Source organism: Lagenorhynchus albirostris, chromosome 13 (genome assembly GCF_949774975.1).
Source record: "Lagenorhynchus albirostris chromosome 13, mLagAlb1.1, whole genome shotgun sequence".
Classification (NCBI taxonomy): Eukaryota; Metazoa; Chordata; class Mammalia; order Artiodactyla; family Delphinidae; genus Lagenorhynchus; species Lagenorhynchus albirostris.
The window spans coordinates 67,188,242-67,209,968 of record NC_083107.1 but is presented as its reverse complement, the minus strand read 5'-3'; the positions used below and the strand labels follow the sequence as shown (position 1 = coordinate 67,209,968).

Sequence of the window (21,727 nt, the reverse complement as noted above, 5' to 3'; positions counted from 1 at the left end):
CTCGGTCCCAACTATTATTTCTTTAAACATCAAAAAGAAAAGAGCCACTCAACCTGTTTTCCCAGGCTGCCACCTATTCTAGCCCTAATGGGGAAAAAGGGGACCTTACGAAATGAACATACAGCCCAGAGGCCACAGGGACAACCCGGCCTTGTGGCTTGCTCTGCCCTTTACAACTGGCCACTCATGACTGGACAGTCAGCTGTGTTTGCACAGAGCTCGACGAGTAACCCTGAGCGCTGTATCCTCTTGCACGGAGCAAGTGAATGCCTTTCCAACCCACTGGCTTCTTTTGATCTAGGCTCTGCGGGTAACCCAATCCCCACGCCAACCTGCCTGCTCCCTCATCTCTCCCATGGTGACTAAACAATCCACACGCCTGCTCCTCTCATTGCAGTTTCAGGCCTGCTGCGGCTCTGCCAGGCACCGCTGTGCAAACATTCCCACACCTGTCAGCTCCGCCAGCGTGGCCGGTATCCTACTCGGCTGACTCACAATATTGTCTTTCTCCTTAGCTACACCACCTCCTCCTCTTCTCAGAACAGCACGTAAGGAGGTTTTCTCCTTGGCCTCCTTAATTGCAGACTCAGCCTTCCTCTGCTTTTGTTTTCCTGGTGTTTTCCTCCTGTTGACACCACATTCTGCCCCCTCCTGATCTCCTGTCAGTCCAGGACTCAGAATTGCAATCAGAATACCTTTGAGTTCCCTCCCAACCCTACCTCCACGGTAGTTTTTTAAATCAAAGTTAAAACAATTCCTGAGAGCAGTTATGTTTCTTTTGAAGACTTTTTTGCTTTGAAGTCCAGGTGTCTTTCAGTGGCTGAGTCACTCAATTTCATTCCTTTTAAAATCCCCTCCCCACACCCCCACAAAGACTGGATCTCTCTGCCTGGTCCATTTCTCCCCCTGTGACCTCGGGGGAATCCACAGACTCCAAGGAGGGGCAGGAATGCTGAGCCCTAGCCTTTCCCTCCCAGCATCCCCTTCAGGGCATGGTCTTCCTACCTCAGGGCAGTTCTGAGCCTGCTCAGTGCCAGGACCCCCCCCAAGTCTCCTGGGGGTCGATGGCCATATTGATGACTTGAACATTACAGGGCCCATTTGTCACATTCTGCATGATTTAATGTGGTTCTGGCCTTTCTCTTCCAAAACAGCTCGGTAGGTCTTCCCATTCACACAGGTGAGAGGCTTCTATTTCATAAAAGCGAGCAGAAGGGATTTAGATCTGAAAACAAAAGATGAACACTGTCATATTATTAATACTACAAGACTGTCCACGGCCCCCCAACCACTCTGTCCCAGCCATAACCCAAATTTAAAAAACAAAGCAACGCAAAGCAAAACAAACCTAAAATCATCTATGAGTATGTTATCCTGTGCTATCCTATGCTATGTGTATGTTATCCTGTGCTATCCTATGCTATGTGATTTGTGGAAATAATTACAGGGTCCAGTGTTTTCCTCCAAAACCATCTCAGATATAAAGCTATAGCATCATGCCAACTTTTCAGGTCGTCTTCTTCCTGGAATCTCACCCCTAAAGTGACATAAAATAAATGACGAACCGATAGACCTTGGCTCTTAGAGGTCATCTAGCCAGAATGCTCTGTAACTAAAATACAGAGACATGGAACAATCTGCCCAAGATCACACAGCCAGCTAGTGGCAGAACAAGGATTAGAACACGGGTCTAACTGCCAAGCGTCCTGGCCACAGCGCCACCCTGCCTCCCTGCTCCCAGCCTGATAAGCACATGCGTAACCAGTGAATTCATGTCTCATAATTAGAGTCCTATGACATAGTGTCTGCAGGCTTTGGCTCACACCCTGAGTACCCCACTGTGGCAACAAACACACTTGAAACTGTTGCATCTCCTGCCCCTCCTCTCTGAACAGTTTATGCATCCTTCTCCAGAGACTTCCGCAAAGCCAGAAATACCAACGGCACTAGGGAATTTTTTCTCTTCCTTTTTTTCTTTTCTTTTCTTCAAATATTTATTTACCTATCTATCCATCTATCTATCTGGCTGTGCCGGGCCTTAGTTGCGGCACGCAGGATCTAGTTCCCTGACCAGGGATTGAACCCGGGCCCCCTGCACTGGGAGCTCAGAGTCTTAGCCACTGGACCACCAGGGAAGTCCACTCTTCCTTTTTCTTTTGTCTTCTTATGAACAGTTTTTTCTCCTCTTTTCTGACGCCTCTACTGCTGCCCGCTCCCTCTTCTGTGGAAATCTTACTCTCAGCTAACATTAGCATTTCCCTGGGCGCTGAGTAACAACGCTAGCCTCCTAACTGGTTTCCCTGTCTCCAGGCTTACAGCCATTAGAATAGCTCTGGCTGTGTATTACAGTTATCTGGGGACTCTTAAAAACAATTAATACCTACAACCACTTTGGGAAACCTTGGTATATCTACTAAAGCTGAACACATGTATTCCCTATGGCCCCAAAATTCTACTCCTACGTATATCTCCCCAACAGAAAGGTATACACAAGGTTCACCAAAAGATGGATACAACAAGAATTTTCATAGCAGCACTATTCATAGCCCCCAAACAGGAAACTCCCCAAATGTCTACCAAAAGCAGAAGGGATAAACAAACAGCACATTCATAAAATAGAATACCTCACAGCAATGAGAATAAAATTTCAACAACATGCAACCATATATATAAATTTCAAAAACAAGCAAATAAATCCATGGTCTTACTGGGGAGTGGATAGAACTGGAAGAGGGTAGGAGGGAGCCTCTGAGTACTGATTATATTCTGTTCCTTACCTGGATGCTATGTGGGTATGCTCATTTTGTCATAATGTATCAGCAGCTCACTTATGATTTGTACTTGTTTCTAGATGTATGTGAGCTTCAATTAAAAAATTATTTAAAAGAAAAACCAGAAAAAATAACCCCAAAACAAAACAAAAACCCAGTGCCTGGGCCTCATCCCCAGAAATTCTGACTTTGTCTGGGGTAGCACCTGGGTTCAGTATGTTTTAGACACTCCCCAGGTGATATTACTGCATAGGGCTTGCAAACCACTGCCTTAGATCTCCTCACCCCAGGGCAACCACGTAGTCTGCAAAAATGAAATCTGACCAAGTCATGCCCCTGCTCTCAAACTTCCAAGGCTGGCCCCTCCCTGAGGAAGAAAGGCCAGGCCCCTTAGCGCAGCACACCAGGCCTTCCGGACTTGGCCCCAATTAACCTCTCGGCAGCCGCTCCCATCTCCCTGATTTGCATTTAGCAATCCAGCAAGGAGTGAAGTTTCCTGCACCACCCATGCTGTCTCCTGCCTCTGTGTGTTTGCCCTCACTCCTCCCCTTATCTCGGGCTGCCCTTTCAGCCTCCTTCCCCGGCTAACTCTGACCCACCTCAACACTCAACTCAGGTGTCCGCTTCTACAAGAAGCCCTCTCCGAGTCCCCAGAGCTGGCCCCATGGCACCCTACCTTGTCTCAGTCCTGTCATTTGCCACATCGTTGGTATCCACAGTGTCTGCCTTAGGAAAGGTAGGTTCTAGGAAAAACAATTGCCTTTCTTGTGGCCAGCCTCAGGCCCTTATGAGTCCAGTTCTTCCATCCATCCCCTCAACCACTATTTCCTGAGCTCCACTATGTGGTGGGGACTGCCTCAGGTGCTGGGGAAAAGAGCATCCCTGCTCTTGGGGAGCTGCCAGTCTAATGGGAAAGAGATAAAAAGTAAATAAATCGGGCTTCCCTGGTGGCGCAGTGGTTGGGAGTCCGCCTGCCGATGCAGGGGACACGGGTTTGTGCCCCGGTCCAGGAAGATCCCACATGCCGCGGAGTGGCTGGGCCCATGAGCCATGGCCGCTGAGCCTGCGCATCCGGAGCCTGTGCTGCGCGACGGGAGAGGCCACAACAGTGAGAGGCCCGCGTACCGCAAAAAAAAAAAAAAAAAAAAAGTGAATAAATCAATGAGGTAATTTCTGACCACATTCATGGCTTAAAAAAAAAAAAGGCAGGGTCATGTGACAGAGAGTAACAGTGGAGAGAGGGAGGGCTCACCGGAGAGTGACGTGTGAACTGAGAACCGAACGTGGAGAGGCTGCCGGGCACGCAGAGGTCTGGGGCCACAGTGTTGCAGGAAGAGGAAACGACCTGTGCGGGCCAGAGTCAGGAAGGAGCTTGAAGCGTGTGAGGAGCGTAAAGGCCAGTGTGCCTGGAGGGAGGGGAGCAAGGTCAGAGGTGGGCGAGAGCAGGGGCCGGGTCCTTGGATGGCTTTCGTCGGGAGAGCCACGTGATCTGGTTTGCCCTCCGGCTGCTGCATAGAGACAGACTAGAAGGAAGCAAGAGAGGAGTTGGAAAGACCATTAGGAAGCTGCTGGAAGTCCAGGTGAGAGGTGAAGGTGGCCGGGACCAGGGGATGGCAGTGGGGGCGGAGGGAAGTGGTCAGATTTGGGATGTGTTTTGGACTGGCTGGTGGATGAGGCAGAAGAGGAACAGGGGTGATTCTTCAGTTTGAGGTCAAGGAAACTGGGTGGACAGCTGAGGTGTGTAGAGAGAAATAGAGTTGGGAGGGGAAAATCAAAAGTTCTTATTTTGGACATGGTCAGTGTGAGCTGCCTTCCAGAAATCCACCCAGAGGTATCAGGTATGGTGTTAAATGTATGATTCTGGAGCTCAGAGAGAGTCAGAAATGGAGATTTAGGGGAAAAAATGTGTGGGTTATTAGCATAGAAGTGGTATTCAAGACCATGGGGTTTTCTGAGATCTCCTAGAGAAAGAATAGGTGGAAGAGAGCAAAGGACCAACCACCAAGCCTGGGGCTTTCTTCCAACTTTTGATCCAACGACCGACCGACCGATGAGAAGGAGAGAAGGGGGAGGTGGGAGGGAAACGAGAAGTGTTGTGAAAGGGAGGCATCAACTTTGACAAATTCTGCTGAAAAGTCAAGCAAGATGAATCCAAAATAAGTGACCACTGAATCTAGCAAGGTCCTTGGTGACCTTGACCAGAGCTGAGTCAAGTGGTGGAGACTGAAGACCTACTGAATGGGTGTTAGAGAGAACGGGAGGTTGGGAAGTGCAACCAGGGGCTACAAACAACTCTTCTAGAGTTATGAGGAGTAATGGTGAAGGCAGCTGGAGGGGAGGGGGGATGGGGATGGGGCTTCAAGGCTGGGAAATAGAGTAGGCTGTGCACCGATGCCGAGGAACCAGTAGAAAGGGAGAAACTGATACAGTCATCAAATCCATATGATCATTACCTTCCTCGACGCCAGTTAGTTCCTGGGTTCCTGGAGTATCACTGGGGCTCAGCCAACTGATCTGTAGCATTTGTTCTGTCACTAGGTGGTTCTGCTACGCAGGAAAAATGCTAGGGGCAGTTCAGGAGCCCACCTAGCACCACACAGCTCATTATCAGCAGAGCCAGGACCCCAGTGGATGTGCCCACCATGCTCTGTCCAGTCACCGTGGTGACTCTCCCAAGACCAGAGCAGCCCTTCCTCCTCTAATTGTTACTAACAGACAGGTGGAAAAGGCTGTAAGACAACAAAAAGCAAGGTCACGGGCCAGGTGTGGTCATTAGCCGGCATAGTGGACTTTCCCCCTTCCCTCCTGGGCAGTACCTGGGGGTCAGGAGCTGATGAGGTCAGGAACAGGCAGGGAAGCAGATCATATGATGGGTGGACGCTAGACATTCAGGACAGAGTCTGGATAAGTGAGTGCCAGGGATCCATTCTCCTTGGTGCTGGCCACGTGCTGCCAGGGGGCAGGCTACTGGCTTAAGATGCTGGGGAGGGAGTCACAGCAGCTTCCAGCTCATTCTCAGAGGGTCCCAGGATCAAAAGCATGAAGCAGAACCTCCCTGAACCACAGCTGCTCCCCAGGAGGTTTCAAGTAAATCTTTTCATCTATGCGGAAAACACATGAAAGCTCAAGTGAGAAAATGCCAATTTCTTAAGGTTGACAAGCCAAGCATAATAATGACGTCATGGTAACCAGTATGTGTTCAAAATTTTCCTGAAATTGACTATCCCCAGACACTTCAAGGAGTCGGTAAATATGATGATCACCATTTTATAAAGTTGAAAGTGCAGAGTGTCTGCAGTCACAACCACCCAGCAGGAAAGCAGGAGGTGGAGGTCCTGGGCTCTGCCCTCCCACTCTCGCTGCAGCCTCTGGACCGGTCAGTCTCTCCTGGGCCTCAGTGTCCTCCGCAGTAAATCCAGGACACAGACTCAGGGTTGCCCCCTCCTCTGATGGACCCTGACCTGTCAGTCTGTGAGTCAGAAGTCAGGTCCAGCTCTGGCCCCAGGGCCACTAGTGTCTGCCCCAGGTCTTGCCCCTTTGGCTGGTTTCAGCCTTGCAAAGGGAGGGAATCTGGTGTGAGATTCTCCTCCCTCGGACAGGGAGGTCTCTCCCAGCTTTGGAGGGAACCAAGGTTTCCTTTTCTCTTTTCAGCTGGAACCCGTGGGTCAAAAGACAACCTCCAACAACTTCACCTATAGCCGAACCAAACTCAAGTGCCCCTCCCCTGTGAGTAAGGTCCTGCCTGTCTAGAGTGGAACAGGTGCCTGGGCTGGGGGAGGGGGGAGGTCCTGGCCATCTGGAGGCACAAAAGTCCCCTGGGAGGCTTCACCATCATGCACATTCGTTCACGACCACCGTTCTCAAATCTCACCTCTCCTGGCTGCCCCGACACTTCTCAGGTCCTCAGGGAGCCGCAGCCAGGAGTGAGGGGAGGGACAAAGGGATGGGTTCACCGAATCAGGAAGAGGCCCGGCAAGGCAGATGAGCGAGCACTGGCCAGAACCTCGTTACCCCCGTGACCCTGGAGGGTCTGTGGCATCCTCTGTCTTAAACACGCGTCGAGGAGCCCTCCCATGCCAGGCATGCTCCTGGGAGCTGGGGGTTGGGAAGAAAAGAGAAATAAGAGGCCGTGTCTGTTCTGGGTGCCCACGTCATCTTCCTGGCCCTCCAGCACCACCAGTGTCCAGGCCCGCACCGCCCTCGCCCGGACCAGGGACGAAGCCCCAACCTTGTCTCCCCAGCTCTCCTTTCTCCCTTCTCTGTCCGTCCTGTAATCGCTGCCAGACCCAGAGTGGCCCACCTGGAAGGAATTCCAGTCTCGTCAAGGCTGTCAAAACCCTTCCCCGGTCCCCGCGCCCACGGAGCAGAGTCCAGACAAGAGGCCCACCTTCCCCTCTCACCTTAGGCACACACTCCGCTCCTGGAAAACGGAGCGGCTTCCCAGAGCAGCCCCACGACAGCCCCCGTCTGTGCATCTGCTTCTGCCAGCTGCTCCTTCTGGAGGCTCAACCCCCATCTCTACCTGTGGGAGATTTTCACATCCTGCAAGGCCCAGATGTTGCCCTCTCTGGGCTACCGTCCACCTTATCTCACCCTACCACTCCCACCCCAGACACGCATCAGCATTGGTCTCTCTCTTCTGTGTGCACCTCTCACAAGCACTGACCCAGGCTCCTCTGTGATGTGATTGTTTCTGAACATGTCTTATCTCCCACTGGACCGCGAGCGAGTGATGTCACACCTGAACCCTCAGGCCCTGTCCCAGTTCCTAGCACAGGGCTCCACACAGCCACCATGCCACCAGCATTCACTGGGGGGAAGGAAAGGATCCAAGGAGGCAGGCCCTTCACATTTGGGTTCTTAACCTACTACAGAACCAGCTGTCCTTCCACACCGACCTTCCCCGCTCGCGGGCACTCCTGGGATGGGAGGATGGGAATAGCTCTCCGGGGCGGCCTAGAGGAAACAGAGGTGGGCACTCTGCAAGCTCCTCAGGACTCTCTTCCACGGGTCACCTATCAGTTCCCGATCTCTCAAAACTGAGTTGACAGGAAAGGAGGTTATAGCTGGGTGTTGATCACTTTGGATACCCCTCCTTGTTCAGGGGGTTGGGGCACAGTGTGGATGAAGGAGCTTTACAAACAGGGATGAGCTGTGGAAACAAGGTTATTGCACCGTCTCTGGGATGGGGACTACACAAGCCTCAGATGGGTGGTTTTCAGGCCCTGAGCCCTGACCCTCTCCTCCTCCACAGGGGCGCCCCTACATCTGCACCCTGAGGAACAGTCGGCTGCTCCAAGGCCGGGCTAAAGCAGACCCCCCAATGCTCTCCTGGGCCGTGCCAGTGGCAGCAGGAGGCGGCCTTGCGGTTGGTGTCGGCACAGTGATGGCCTGGAGAGCCCTAAGGGGTCGCCAGAGGGAAAATCCTCCCATAAGTCTGAACACTGTGAGCTTGTAGGCCCGCCAGCCCTGTGCGGGCTCTCATCCTGAATTCCCCAGCCACGTTCCTCACCAGCCCTCTCCCTTGGCCACCCCTGGCCACTAAGGAGGTCACTCGCTTCAACACCTGGTAATGTAGGAAGCCAAAGGGACAGTCACAACTCCTTGGGGCCTGGGACCTATGATCCTGGAATCGGCACATCTAAATAAAGGCCAAAGCTGTTCTATTCTTGGGTTTGCCTGCTTGAAGCTCTCGCCTTCCAACCTGTCGTGTGGCGCAGAGGTGGGCGCTGGGACCTTGTCTCAGCCAGGGATGGCCAACCTGAGCCCAGACTAGCACCCAACAGGCATATCCTCAGTCACCAAAACCACTATTTCAAATGTGGGAAAAACCTTGGTCACCAGGGTTTGGCTGGAATTTTGGAGCTTGCCTGCCATCACTCAGTACCATCCAACATCTTTTCTGTACCCAGGACAAGGTAGAGCATTGTGGTACCTCCAAGGTTGTGCATGTCACGGCCTGGCCAAGAGACGAACTCTTTCAAAAATACAAGATGCTCTGTGACAGCGTGTGGTTCAGTCCTGGGGCAGTGGCAGGAAAATGCGTCTGCTTTCAAGAACAGGAGTTCCTTGGGAAAGGGTTCCTGGAAGAGAGCAATTTTGAAATGTCATTTTAAAAAAAGGATTGGGACGTGAGTGCTTCACATATCCTCAACCTGATTTTCTCAAGGTGCTAAATTTAGAAAAGAATTCCTCTTTCTACATTACCAGGTTTATGAGAGAGCTAGAGAGAGTCTGATAACACAAGCTCCCTCCATTCAGCCCCTAGCAGGGGCAAGGCCCTGAGCTGGATGTCTTACACAGATAATCTCTTTTATTCAGCACAAAAACCCAGGGCGGGGTTGATGGTCATTTCTGAAGACAGAAATAGTGGTTGCACAACACTGTGAATGGACTAAATGCCATGAATTGTTCGCTTTCAAATGGCTAATTGTATATCATGGGAATTTCACCTCAATAAAAAGCAAACAAAAATCCATTGTCATCAGGATCTAAGTACCTCTCTGACCCCAAAGCCTGAGATGACAAAGAATGTGAGTTAGAATCCCAGATGTACCATTTGAATGTGTGGCTTTCACAGCAAACCCCATCACCAGCCTAGGTCCCAGTTTCTCAGACACCTCATCTATACGATTCGAATGAGAGTACCCATCTTGCCTGTCTCCCAGCACTGCTAAAAAACAAGATGCTGTAGAAAAGCGCTCTGTAACTCTAAAACACTGCACCCACGAAAGTGGGTTGTCTTCTCCTCTATGAAGAGTTGAGCTAGGGTCTAGGCTGCTGGGGATGAGGAGGGGTCCAGACATGGGTTTAGGAACTGGGGGTAATGTACGGGTGAAGACTGCCCACCTTCCTCTCATGAAGGGTCATCATATTGTTTCTCTTTGGCAAACATAGAGTCTGCAGAGGACCTACCCAGTCCCAGGTTTCTGCTGGTTTCAATTTCTGCTTCTGTACAAAGGGAACAGCACACCTGCCCCACTTCTTCCTGTGGACGAAAAACAATATCACATACCCTAAAGGACCAGCAATCCCAGCTCGTGTTCCTGGCTTAACACAGTGTGACAACCAAGATAACTCATTAAGTCGAAGAGTTCGACTTTTTTTTTTTTTTTTTAATAAGTTTCCCTTCCAGTAGCTCCTACTTCAAAGAACCGTGGAATTCATAACCACAAGTCTCCCCTCACTCGGGTTGGGGGTTGCAATTTATACTACCTGAGTACTCCAGGAGCCCCCAGTCTGAAAAGTTAATGAAAGGTGTGGTTCCCAGACTGGTCACCAAGGAACACTTTGCAGAAATAAAGAGAAATCCTCTTTGGAGGGACACAGCCGCAAACCAGGCCCCAAATTCCCACCAAAGACACACTAAAAAGACAAAATTTAAAAATACATGAGAGCACTTACCTGAACCTGGTGGTATTATATATACACGAAAACATGTCCTTTTCCTATAGGAAAATGTTCAATCTAGTTAGGAAGCCAATCACAGCCACACCAGGAACAAAACCACCAAATCCTGAGAAAGCTACACTCTGGGATACTCTCCATAGAGGCTTTCGAGTTCGAGAAAGATTAGTGTGGATTAAACTTGGTCAAAAGGCTTCACAAAGGACATAGAACTTTAATTGAGCTCTGAAGAATGGAGAGGTGATTTGGTTAGAGGCTGAAAAGAATGGGGTCACGGAGACTGGGAGAACTCCATCTAAGTGGAGAGGTGAATGAGCATGGTGTGTATATAGGGACAACAAGAGAGATGTTGTCCAGAAACAATGAGGATGGATGAGCCAGATACAGTCAGATTAGGGGCACACTATGGAAAGGACAAGGAATTAATAGTGATTATATTGTTACAATGGTTGTAATACCAGGCTGCATTTGATTTGGGACTAAAATGCTATTGGGAAAAGATTGGTACAAAGAAAAATAATATCAATAAGAGTTGACTTAGAGTGCTTACACTATGACAGGCAAGCTTCCACATCCCTGTTTATCATCCCCTTTTTACAGAAGAGAAAACCAAGACTCAGAAGAGTTAATTGGCCCAGAGTTATACTTTCATTACATAATGGGACATTCATCAAAATGAATACTGGTTTCCAGGGTACGGGAGTAACCCCAAAATACAAAACAGATGATTCTAGCAGTAAATTGGGCTGAACTGCAAATAAATGGGATATAAAATAAAAACCTAGAAAGGAGGGACACACATTATCCTCACAAGGCTATGACGGCACCACGAGTTCCTGTGCCTCCAATTGGTCTGAAGAACGCAGCCATCTCTCTAGTTAGTAAGCTGTGGTTTTAAAAATTAACTATAGGGGCTAAGATTTATTTTGCTAGAGTATATGTGGAGTTATATAGCAGCTAGCAAATCTTTTAATTAGGAAAAATAATGAAGAAACAATCCCAGTGAGAATTAGTAGACACAACGAATGACAGGATTAGACCCACATTTTACATAATAGTATTGAAGACAGACTATATTTCAGCAGATTTTGAAAGATTAAAGACAAAAGGAACTATTCTGTATGATGCTGTAGTGCTGGATACATGACACTATGCATCCTTCAAAACCAAAAAAACTGTACAACACAAAGAATGAACCCTAAAGGAAACCATGGACTTTACTAGTGCATCAATATTGGTTCATCAATTGTAACAATGTACTCCACTAATGCGAGATGTTGATAATAGAAGAAACTGTACAGGGGTAGATAGCGGGTATTTGGGAACTCTGTATTTTCTGTACAATTTTTCTGTAAACTTAAAACTGCTCTAAAAATAAAGTATATTAGTAAAAACAGGAACTTAAAACATGAGATAAGACTAAGGTAATTTTTTAATGAAGGCAGATTTATATAAGAACCAAACGGAAATTCTAAAAATATATTATTAAAAATAATCTTCAGTAGATTTGTTCAAATAACAGATTTGACACTCAATGAAACATCATGTCTTGTGTATTTACTATGTATCAGGCACTGTTTTTAACAGTAAGTCTATATTACTCATTAATTCTCACAACAGCCCAATGAGATAGGTACTACTATTATCCCAATCTTACAGACAGAAAAACGAAAGCAGATTCGGGGTCTTTTCAGTCTTTTTGTAAGAATTAAATTAGATAAAAACAATAGTTTAAAAAATAGGTATTCAATAATTCCCATATCCCTTCCCATATCCCATATTAAATCCAATAGATTATTTAGGAGGGCTTTGTGAAACAACCATAATAATGAAAATATATTTGGTACCCTACAGTTTACAAAGCACTTTTATATGTTCTCATTTGATCCTCACCACAAACTTGGAAGCAAAGTGCAGTATTATTAAGGAAAAATATCCCAAACTTGGAAAGAAGGCAGGAGAGTGACCACGTGTCCTATTAATGTCACTGTTGAACAAAGCTCATCTAAGAAATATTTAGTTACCTAGAATACACTTGTGTTTGACTTTGCTATTTACTATTTGATTAGAGCTCAGATATTATGAAGTTATGTTGACTAATGGATTTCTGACTGGTAGAAAAGATAAAATCAAGGTTATGATTTTATCACCCTATAGAACATTAATTAGTTTTCCATTAGCAACATCATTTCAGTATTCCTTTGACCAGCTAACAACATAAATCTCCATTCCTCAAATTCTCCTTTGAATCAGACTTGACCATCTTAATAATTCCCTTATTAATCACTGAGTTAAAGTCTTGACATACATTCATCCTATATTTGTATGAGAATCATATTTTAAACTTTTTAGAAAGAAATGACTTTTTAAAAATACCTAAGGGGGGACTTCCCTGGTGGTCCAGTGGTTAAGAATCTACCTTCCAATGCAGGGGACGTGGGTTCGATCCCTGGTCGGGGAACTAAGATCCCACATGCTGTGGGGCAACTGAGCCCGTGAGCCACAACTAAGACCCAACGCAGTCAAATAATAAAATTAAAAATACCTAAGGGGAAAACTAATTTTAAAAAATTATACGAAAGTATATAAAACCACAGGATATATTATAAAAACCTAGTAAATCTGAACAAGTGGAAACCGACAACCCAGTAATTCCATCCCTAGGTGATGGCTCTCAAAGAAACATTTGCAAATGTGTCTCTCTTGGGAGATGTGTAAGAGAATATTCATGGCAGTGTTGTTCATAAAAACAATAAAGCCAGAAACAATGAGGTCAATGTCCATCAATAATGGACTGGGAAAACAGCTCATGGTGTATTAATATAACGGAGTAATTATGCATCCGTGAAAATAACTACAGCTGCATTCATCAGCTTGGGTGACTCTTACATATAACGCTGAGTGAAAAGAAGAAAGTATTACAAAGAACACATGTAAGATGACTCCATTTAAACATGGAGACAGGCGGTAAAAGTAGAAAAGGAAATCAGTGTAACCATTATCAGAAAAACCATAATGCTACTTTTGAGAGGAGGAGGGGTTGGTGATTGAGGAGGGATATACAGAAGGCTTCTCAGATACTGGAATGGCAATTTCTAAACGTGGGTGGTAGTTTCACAAGATCTTGCTTGATAACTATTCTTATAATTGAATATATATATATATATACATATTTCAGGCTTTTTCTGTATGTGTATTTCATATTTTTTAAGTTAAAAGAATGAAGGAGGAAGATGTTTTATAAAAGAACCAAGCTAAATTAAGCTGCTTATTCATTCAGTGACCAGTTGGAAGAGTTTCTTCTTTTTTTTTTTTTTGCGGTACGCGGGCCTCTCACTGCTGTGGCCTCTCCCGCCATGGAGCACAGGCTCCGGATGCGCAGGCCCAGCGGCCATGGCTCACGGGCCCAGCCGCTCCATGGCATGTGGGATCCTCCCGGACTGCGGCACGAATCCGCGTCCCCCGCATCGGCAGGCGGACTCTCAACCACTGCGCCACCAGGGAAGCCCCTGGAGGAGTTTCTTTACCCAAGGGCCACCTACAGAAATTTGGTGACTGTTCAAAGTCACTAAAGTGAAGTTAACATAAGTCAAAGTTGATCGGGCAAAGAAAAAGAGATCCCACATCCAGCTGGTGAGGAATCAGCCTCCCTGCAGCAGGCCAGTTTGGGCCCAGCTCCTGAGCAGCATGGCGATGTTGGGTGGCAGCCAGGGCTCACCAGGCTTCAGCAATAGGAGGCCACTCAAGTGTGTCCCCCCTGTGTTCCATGCAAAGTCTAGAAGACTTGTCACTATAAGCTTGTCCCACTGTTCTGACAGCTGGCACTGTGATACACCAAGGGCCAAGGGAACATGTGCCTTCCCGGAGGCCCAGAGTCCACCCCTCCTGGGCCCTGGCTACGCCATGCATTACCCAGAGTGCTGCCATCAGGACACTGTCACACAGTGCTGGGTGAGCAGGAAGTGAGGACGATGGGAGAAGGAGGGGAGGAAACAGGCTTCTCCTAAATACATTCACCCAGATGGCGTTTCAGTCAGTTGAACTTCATTCTTTCTGATTAAATAAAGTCTCAAGCACAAGCAGGCTCCGGGAGTAGGGGAGCTGGGGATCAGATGGGAGCAAAAAGGGATTCCAGTCCTGAATGATTAGGAGTGACCTTATTTCTTCAACTGTAATAACGCAGGGATCATGTCTACCTTAAGAGGCTATCAGAAGATTAAACGAGAAAAAAATGTATGACAAGGGTCTGGCAGAGGAGGAGTCTGAAAACATGGCAGCTGTAGTTATTCTCCCCTCCTGTGTGCAAACTGGGCCGAAAGCGTGTCCGTGAATCCTGCTCTCCCCACCCTCGGCAGTGCGTTGTCCACTCTGGTCCTCCAAACATTTTCAACCTAAGCCTAGAATAAAGTGATTGGCCTTCCAGCAGAAGCTCAGCTTCCCCCCCCCCCCGGTTATCTAAGAAGAGGCCTCTGACAATTGAGGCAGCAGCCCTGGGTCCCACACTCAGAGGTGAACAGGGTGGCCTCAGGTGCCTCTGACGGTTCCTTTCTGAGCATCAGTGAATTCAATTCGGAATTGTCTGAATTGCTGAGGTCTCAAAAGGACTATGAAAGAAGTTGACAGTACAGCCTTCCAAGTGTTATCATCTTGGTTCCTCTAACTGGGGGAATATCTCAGGATCCAGGATACAAAGGAGGGCAGGCTCTCACCTTCCAGTCCCCAGATCACCTGGGAGGCAGCCGTTGCCTGTGCTCACTCGGCCAGGGGACTCTGTAATGTTACAAAGTCTGGTTTTAGTTGATTTCTAAACCTGTCTAGGTTTAGAAATAAAAAAGCTAGCCCTGCCTTAGACCATTTAGTGCTCTGCGCTCTCAAAAGCCAGAGTGAGACAGGACCTCCCTGCACCCCTGTCCCCTGTCTGTGGGGAGAAGAAGGAGGAGGCCAAGGCGTGTCAACCCCCTAGAGAGGAAGTGCTGGACCCTGGGGCAGACCCGAGGTTGCCCTACCCACAGGGAGGCCTACAGGGCAGCTTGGTTTTTCCCACTTGCTGGAAAAATATCTCAGAGCTTATCTCCTGTGCCCTGCAGACCGATGATAACATCATTATATATGAAGGCTCCGTGTCTGACCTTTCTTTTCCAGTTCTTTCTGTAACTCATTTTACACAGGAGAGCACAAGATCGGGATCTCTTTGGGTCTGAAATCCCCTGAGGAGACAAGGAAACAGTTTCCAGAATTGTCCCCAGGGCAGCCCTCCTTCTAGAAGGCGGCACAGGTACCTGTGACACCAGCCTGCTGCTGGCATATCTCACAAGGCTGTTGTGAAAGTTCGGGGAGGGTCCGAGGGCTGAATGTGGAACACACCTAGCACAGAGTGAACACTCAGTGAGTTTAGCTCCTATTAGTGTCATTTATAGACGCACCTCAGGATTCACATTTGATGGTTTTTGTTCCTCTGCCAAATGCTTATTTATGTATTCAGTACCCCCGCCCCCCTCCGCGAGTTGATGTTTATGTTGTTCCTATGATGGAAACGTTTTTACCGATTGACGTCTTCATTCAGCCAGCCCGCCAGGCGGCCTACGGAACTGAGGCTCCTTATCACGTGCTCTGTGTGGGCGAGAAGTAAACTTGGATGAGGAAGACTCGGGTCACCTTCAAGGGATTTACATTCTGCTGTAGGGATTGCCACACTATTTCGATTATGTACCTGCAAAAAATGTCAGCACGTGAACCACAATATAGCGATGTTTATTTACAAACTATATAGCTATATAACTATACTAATATATCAATCACAAAACTCACAAAAATAGACATTTGTAAAGAACAAGATAAAGGTGAAGTAAAGGTTTTGCTCTTGCTAAAATAGTAATATTTGGGGGGGAGGACAGCGTTTTGATTGAATATGTTTCACTATTTTTAGACTCTTGATTTAGAGCTTTGTGATATGACTATTCAAAGGCCTTGTTTCAGGTTAATTTTCTTTCTGAACTGGCTTTCAAAGATAGTCATGGCTTGGGAATTCCCTGGCGGTCCAGTGGTTAGGACTTAGTGCTTTCACTGCTGGGGCCCGGGTTCAATCCGTGGTCAGGAACTAGGTTCCCGCAAGCCACATGGCATGGCCAAAGGAAAAAAAAAAAACAAAAAACCATGGCTGAAAAAAGATGCCTCACAAAGATGGATTGTTCCAAACAAAAGATGTACCTAGTTGGTTGTGCTAAGTCATGATTCTCATTCAATTGTACAGATTTTTGTTGAATGTCATTCATGAAATACGCTTCTTCCTGATGTTAATCTTTATTTTTTAGCAAACTAACTGGAAGCTATCCGATTTGTCACAGATGGGTTCATATCCCACTGATGAAGTCATTTTGAAATTTTAAAAGCAGGTTTAAAAAGTTTACTTCCCAGATGTTTTTAATGTACACAGATATGAGAGTTTATGGAGGGAGCTCATCATGTCAGCAGCGGAATCACATAATAGTAGCAACATTTCCAAACATGTGTTTTCAAAGCCAGCTCCCAACACCACCTATTTTGTTTGTTTTGTTGTTTTCATTTTGTTGAATTTTATTTTTTTAATTTATTTTACTGAATTATAGTTGATTTTAAATGTTGTGTTAATTGCTTCTGTACAGCAGTGATTCCGTTATACATATATATACATTCTTTTTCATATTCTTTTCCATTATGATTTATCACAGGATATTGAATATAGTTCCCTGTGCTATACAGTAAGACCTTGTTGTTTATCCATTATCTATATAATAGTTTGCATCTTCTAATCCCAAATTCCCAGTGCATCCCTCTCCCACTCCCCTACCTTTGTTTTTAAAGAGTATTTTCACACACCACACTCTACAACTTACTTTCAGAAAGCAATTACTTCCTCTCCTTTTCCATGAAGTGAGGTAGGTGTTTCTGTTTGCTTGTTTTTAATATTTGCTAGGTGACATGTTACCAACAACCAGCTGTCATCAGAGAAAAGGTCAGCAAGTTTGAAACAGTTGTCTATTGATTTTTAAAATGCGTAATTCATCTTCAGGCTTGATGGTTTTTACGAGCACATTGTCAAAATAGTTTCACGGTGACTCCCCATCTCATTACAAAATGTTACGAAGATTCTATTACACTTAAGATTCTGGCTCCAGTAACAATAACCACATTGATGATATCCTATCTCATTCTGTACGCTTTTGGCTTTGCTGCAATAGCTTGCCAATAAATGATACAGTGAAAGAATTTCATTGACGGTGCTGTGTTTGTACTCTTACCTGGAAATCTTTTTATTCTAGTCAATGGAGTAACTCTATTAGTGAAAATGCTTCCAGGGTTTTTTGTTGTTGTTTTTTTTGGTTTTTTTTTTTTGCGGTACGCGGGCCTCTCACTGTTGTGGCCTCTCCCATTGCGGAGCACAGGCTCTGGACGCGCAGGCTCAGCGGCCATGGCTCATGGGCCCAGCCGCTCCGCGGCATGTGGGACCTTCCCGGACCGGGGCACGAACCCGTGTCCCCTGCATCGGCAGGCGGACTCTCAACCACTGCGCCACCAGGGAAGTCCCAGGGTTTTTTTTTTTAAGAAGTAATTTTCTGTTGAGTATATGTCTTCACTGGTACATATTCCTTTTTTTAATGGTACACACAGAAAGAGAAAGAGCAACTGTATGTATATTTCATAACTGAAACAATTCAACAAACACCATAGGCTGAGTTATATTGGGTTTTTTATCCAGATGCCCAAAGCTTCATAATCTGTTCTAACACTTGGCAATATTTTCTATGCATCTTCCAACAATGGACACAGACAAGCATGTACCTATTCTTTTTGCACTGTGTGGTTTCCCTTGTTTTATTTTAGTCATTATGGCATGTGGCTCTTTGCCTCTGCTAGTAAGAAAACTGAAAAAAAAAAAAGGAAAAAAATTACCTCTAAACATTTATCAGTAAGTTTAGTGAATTTTGTGAGGTGTTGAATTCAAAACCCTATGATTTCAAACATTGCTTTTAAAAAATATAGTGGTTTGCTGACATGTTACAAAATGCTTAGTTTTTAAATGTCTTGCGAATCATATGGTTTCATTTCATTAGCTTAAATCTGAATGTACAATAATGCACTTAGGCAGGGGTTTACTAGTACTAGGAAGAGGTGCTTATAAATTCATATTCCATATAGACTTCTTGACTTCTTGATAACATCAGTGTCAACGTTTTGGGGGTTTTGGTTGTAAGGTTGTGGTTTTTTTTTTTTTTTTTTTTTGGTCTCCTTGTTAGGTTGGCTTAGATCATCGTTGTTTTACTTTCTCAATGTGGCTTTGAATGAGCCCTTACTCTCATGGCTGTCAGCTCTGCCATTTATCTTGTTGCTTTAATTTGTCTGACAGCTTGTTGTCAGACAGATTTCAACTCTGGTTCTGCTACTCTCTAACTCTATGACCTGGTAGGACAGTCATCACAGCATGTTGAAAGCAGACAATTCAGCAAAGGACCACTTTAAATCCCTCTGTGCTGGGTTCACACTGCCACACCCAGGAAACCACCCATACATGTTACACTTGCATGAGAATGCCAGGGTCAATCCACAAAGAAAATATTAGGAAGGCCAGCTTCTTCTTTATTTTTAGGTTAAAATGGCAAATAAGTAGAAAATGTAATATTTTCTTCCACATCCTAATGGGTCAACCTATATAATTTTCTTTGGGGACAAGTCCTCAACTGAAATCACAGTTATCACTACAACCCATCATTCTAACACTCTTGCAACCCAACGTGCTTTCCTAAGAGAGAGAGAATGGTCTGAAGATAAAGCTGGTCTCTGGACTCCTGCCTAATAGGACCTGAGCATGGAGTGATCCCTGAGGGGTGGGGTTGTGTTATCTGTCCTGGGTAGTGGGCGTGAACAATTAAGAACTACTGTGCTAGATGGAGAAACAGACAAGTAAACACATGTAGTGAATGTTGAGTAAAATTGCATACAATACAAGGACCCTCATGAGACAGAATGAGGAGAAATTCAGGAAGATTTCAGACTAGAGGTAATGGAACCTTTGAATAAGTTATGAAAGAAGGGTAGGATTTCAGTGGGAGGAAGGAAAAGCATCTGAGTTATGGGATGAGTGGCAAAATGTTTGGGGAACGTGGAAATACTCATAGCTGATCAGAAGAAACAGGTAGTGAAACTGGTTTCTGTTAAGGACCTATGATGTGCCCTCCTCACATTAGCACTGTGCAGTGTTTTCTTAAAAGAGAATGGGAGATTTGTTTTCTTCCCTGATGAGAAACAGTGTCTCCTAGCGTTATCCTCCGTAGTACCTGAGCCTGGGAAATTGTGAAGAAACTTGGAAGCCATGCTAAGGAGCTGGACTTTGTCCAGGATGCATTTGACAGTACGTTAGAGGCAGAAGGGAAGGATTTGTTTTAAGTAGAGGCATGGTATGATTAGATACCTTCCACAGCACTCTTGAAAACATGCTTAAATACAGGACAAGTTCCACTGATAACAGAATCACCTGGAGAGCTTGTAAAAAAATGCAGATGACTGGGCCCTGCCCCAAATCATGAGAATCAGAATTTCCAGGGATGCATACAGACAGCAAGTTGTATTTCAAAACTCTCTAGCTAAATTTTTTCTTGCATTAATCTATCACCCTACTGCCTCACCTCCACCTAGAACGGTTCAGGTGTACATTAAAAATTGAGACCAAAAACTAATAGAAAAAATTTTTTTAAGAATTTAAAAAATTGAGAACAAATACATTACTGATTTTAGGAGATAACTGTGTGGTTGGTTTCTGAGCTAGAATATGTCAGCAAGTTATTATGCTTCTATCTGATAGTTACCTAAGCTACTCTTAGGTTCAAACTTGAAATTCTATGTTCATTCCTTTTCAACTTTAAGTCTGCTGTTATTAAAGTGTCTAACTCTTCCCCCCTCCCAAACTTGTATCCCTCTCCTTTTCCTGGTTCCCAAGTTTTACATAAATCATGTAGCCAAGGCCAGGTGCTTTACCTTTAAACATTTTATCCTTACAACAACTTCATGAAGAAGGTATTAGGATTCTCATTCTTAAAATGAGACTGGAAGCTGGACTCTATAAGAACAGATAATTCATCCACAGTTACAGGGTTAGCAAGTAACAGAACCAGAATCTGAAATCTGTCTGACTTCAAAACCTGTGCTGCTGAAATTTTAAACACTAACAACAAGTGTTGGAGAGGATGTGGAAGAACTGGAATTCCCTACACAGTGCAAAATCCTCCAACCACCTTGGAAAACAGTTTGCCAGTTTCTCCTAAGGTTAAATGTACCCTTATCACATGACCCAGTAATATATTCCTATATTTGCCCCCAAAGAAAAGAAACACATCTATACAAAAAGTTGTACAAAAATGTTGACAGCAGGGCTTCTCTGGTGGCGCAGTGGTTGAGAATCTGCCTGCTAATGCAGGGGACACGGGTTCGAGCCCTGGTCCAGGAAGATCCCACATGCCACGGAGCAACTAAGCCCGTGCGCCACAACTACTGAGCCTGCGCATCTGGAGCCTGTGCTCCACGACAAGAGAGGCCGCGATAGCGAGAGGCCCATGCACCGCGATGAAGAGTGGCCCCCGCTTGCCACAACTAGAGAAAGCCCTCACACAGAAACGAAGACCCAACACAGCAAAAATAAATAAATTAATAAACTCCTACCCCCAACATCTTCTTTAAAAAACAAAAAATGTTGACAGCAGTTTTGTTCATAATAGTCCAACACTGGAAACTGTCAAACTGCCCAACAACAGGAGAATGGGATAAACAAATTGCCGTACATCCATACAATGGAATACTACTCAGCAACGAAAAAGAATGAACTACCAATCCTCACAACACGGATGGACCTCAAAAACATAAAGAAGCCAAACATGTAGGAGTACATACTCTGTGATTCCATTTATATGAAATTCTAGAAGAGGTTAAAACAGATCTATAATGACAGAAAGCAGATAAGTGGACTCCCTGGGCTGCGGCAGGAGCAGTGAGTGCAAAAGGGGATGAGGGAGGGAATTCTTGGTGGTGGGACTGCTTTATATCTTGACTGTGGTAGGGTTACATTGGTCACAACTCATTAAACTGTACACTGAAAATGGGTGATTATACCATATATGTTATAGCTGATTATACCATATATGTTATAGCTCAATAAAGTAGATTTTTAAAAAAACAACTTGTGCTCTTCCCACTAAACCACACTGCCTCTTTCCCTGGCTCTACCCTAAATCACACACCCTGCCCACAGACCACGTGAATGGTGTGATGTGCTGTGGCGTCTACAATGGAGGCCTGGGAGGCTGCACAGCTGCCCTGGTGACCAAGTGTGATTTGGGTGCAATATCACGCCCAAGTTTATTCCTTTACTGAGCTCTAAGTGTAGTTTAGCCTGAGCCCCCATCCAGTAGGGGGCAGCTTTCGTTTTCCTTGTTATCTGTGCTAGGGAACCAAAAGGCAGGGACCCCTGGAAACTTCTCCACACTGAGCTAGAAAGGCACCACCATGGAGAGAAGTACTTCCGT

At 45.8% G+C, this 21,727-nt stretch overlaps 1 protein-coding gene across 1 annotated transcript in view; it reads left to right on the top strand.

Annotated features, from left to right (window-relative positions):
• Positions 1 to 8,437, top strand: part of PLB1 (phospholipase B1) — a 122,825-nt gene extending 114,388 nt beyond the window's left edge. Inside the window, exons 57-58 of the mRNA XM_060169830.1 lie at positions 6,423 to 6,497; positions 8,026 to 8,437. Of these exons, the coding sequence (XP_060025813.1) occupies positions 6,423 to 6,497; positions 8,026 to 8,229 (279 nt within the window). The 3' untranslated portion in view covers positions 8,230 to 8,437. The remainder of the gene's footprint in view (positions 1 to 6,422; positions 6,498 to 8,025) is intronic.
• The last annotated feature ends 13,290 nt before the right edge of the window (positions 8,438 to 21,727 follow it).